We start from the raw sequence: 1,916 nt of genomic DNA, 5'->3' as shown, positions 1-1,916 counted from the left end.
GAATAGTGTCAGTTTTAGGTGTACACTATTTATACCCAAGATTTGTCTTTTTTTTGTTCTCTAAGTGTAGGTCGAATTTAAAGCTGCAATTTTTAGGGATTGCATATATAGCACAGATGTATATTGTCAATTTTTAGAATATTTAAATATATTTTATCTGTTAAAAAATTGATCAAACAGATCCATACAAAGTCAGATCTGCCTAAAAGTTGGCCACATCCCCAGTTCCCCACTTCACCTCCCCTGTTCGACCAAGCCGAACCAACCAGCCAAGGTGCTGTGGCTGCCGAGTGCTGAGAAACAAAAGCCCCAAATCTCCCAAAGCCCCGGCCCGACGCGATGGCTCCCAGATCAGAGCACGCCGCCGGCAGCGCCGCCGCGGCGGCAGCAGCAGCAGCGCAGGGACACAGATCCGAGTTCGACTCAATGGATCCCCTCTTCCACGTCCTGCGCGCGGTGCCCTTCTCCTTCCTCCAGCCGCCGCGCACCCGCCTCAAGCTGCCGTCCAACCTGGCGCTGCCCTCCCCCATGACCGTCTTCGCCCTCATCCTGCTCACCTACTTCGCGGTCGTCTCCGGCCTCGTCTACGACGTCATCGTCGAGCCCCCGGGCATCGGCAGCTCCCAGGACCCGGCCACCGGCGCCGTCCGCCCCGTCGTCTTCCTCCCCGGCCGCGTCAACGGCCAGTACATCATCGAGGGCCTCTCCTCCGGCTTCATGTTCCTCCTCGGAGGCGTCGGGATCATCCTCCTCGACCTGGCGGTCGACCGCACCAGGCCTCGGAGCCTGCGCATCTCCTTCGGCGGCTCCGGCGTCGCCGCCATCGTCATCGCCTACGCCATGGCCATGCTCTTCCTGCGCATCAAGATTCCCGGCTACTTATGGTGAGGCCGAAAAATCTTACGACTTCATTATGTCAGATCCGTCACCAGATCCCGCTCTACCTTTAGATCTATAAGCTGTTGTTGATGACTCTAGTGTACAATTTAAACTATGTTACTGATGGTCTCAAATTCCAAGGATTTTTTCTATTTCAAAAGGCACTATACGGTTTTTTAATTTCGTTATAATGCTTCTGTGAGTGTCCATTTCTGTTATTTTCTGTATCTGTGTAATTTCAGTGGATCGCTAATAACTAGATTGTGACATTTAGCTGAGTATCTGATATATGTTTATCAAGCTGTTCTCCACTGGGTTCCTCTGGAATAAATAGGATTATAGGATCAGGTATTGTGGAGTGTTCGATAATTTGCCTTCTATAAGTGGTAATATGTTATGCTTATAGGTGGATCGATTGCATATATGTTTTATTTGCAGTCCATTTTTTCCATTCTGAATCATATATTTAGGATGTTCTCATTTTTTTACACTTGAAATTGGGGATATGCTAGAGTACTGTTGAGCTACTTATGGTGAGGCCGAAAAATCTTACGACTTCAGTATGTCAGATCCGTCACCAGATCCTCTCTGCCTTTAGATCTATAAGCTGTTGTTGATGACACCAGTGTACAATTTAAACTATGTTGCCGATGGTCTTAAATTTAAGCTACTCGTCCACGGATTTTCTCTTTCAAAAGGCACTATACGTTTTTCCCCCCTTTATCTAGATTTTTTATTTCGTAATGCTTCTGTGAGTGGCCATTTCTCTTATTTTCTGTATCTGTGTAATTTCAGTGGATTGCTAATAACTAGATTGTGACATTTAGCTGAGTATCTGATATATGTTTATAAAAGCTGTTCTCCACTGGGTTCCTCTGGAAATAGGATTATAGGATCTGGTATTGTGGAGTGTTGGATAATTTGCCTTCTATAAGTGGTAATATGTTATGCTTATAGGCGGATCGAGTGCATATACTCGTATGTTTTATTTGCAGTCAATTAATCCATTGTAAATCATATATTTAGGATGTTCTCAT

General features: G+C 45.9%; 1 protein-coding gene across 1 annotated transcript; it reads left to right on the top strand.

Annotated features, from left to right (window-relative positions):
• Nucleotides 1–235: 235 nt before the first annotated feature.
• Nucleotides 236–1,190, top strand: LOC124666427 (oligosaccharyltransferase complex subunit ostc-like). Its single transcript, XM_047203762.1, has one exon. The coding sequence runs from the start codon at nt 340–342 to the stop codon at nt 886–888; it is 549 nt and encodes a 182-aa protein (XP_047059718.1). The 5' UTR covers nt 236–339; the 3' UTR covers nt 889–1,190.
• The last annotated feature ends 726 nt before the right edge of the window (nt 1,191–1,916 follow it).

This window comes from Lolium rigidum, chromosome 6 (assembly GCF_022539505.1).
Source record: "Lolium rigidum isolate FL_2022 chromosome 6, APGP_CSIRO_Lrig_0.1, whole genome shotgun sequence".
In the NCBI taxonomy this organism is placed as follows: domain Eukaryota; kingdom Viridiplantae; phylum Streptophyta; class Magnoliopsida; order Poales; family Poaceae; genus Lolium; species Lolium rigidum.
This window is presented reverse-complemented; position numbering and strand designations above follow the sequence as displayed.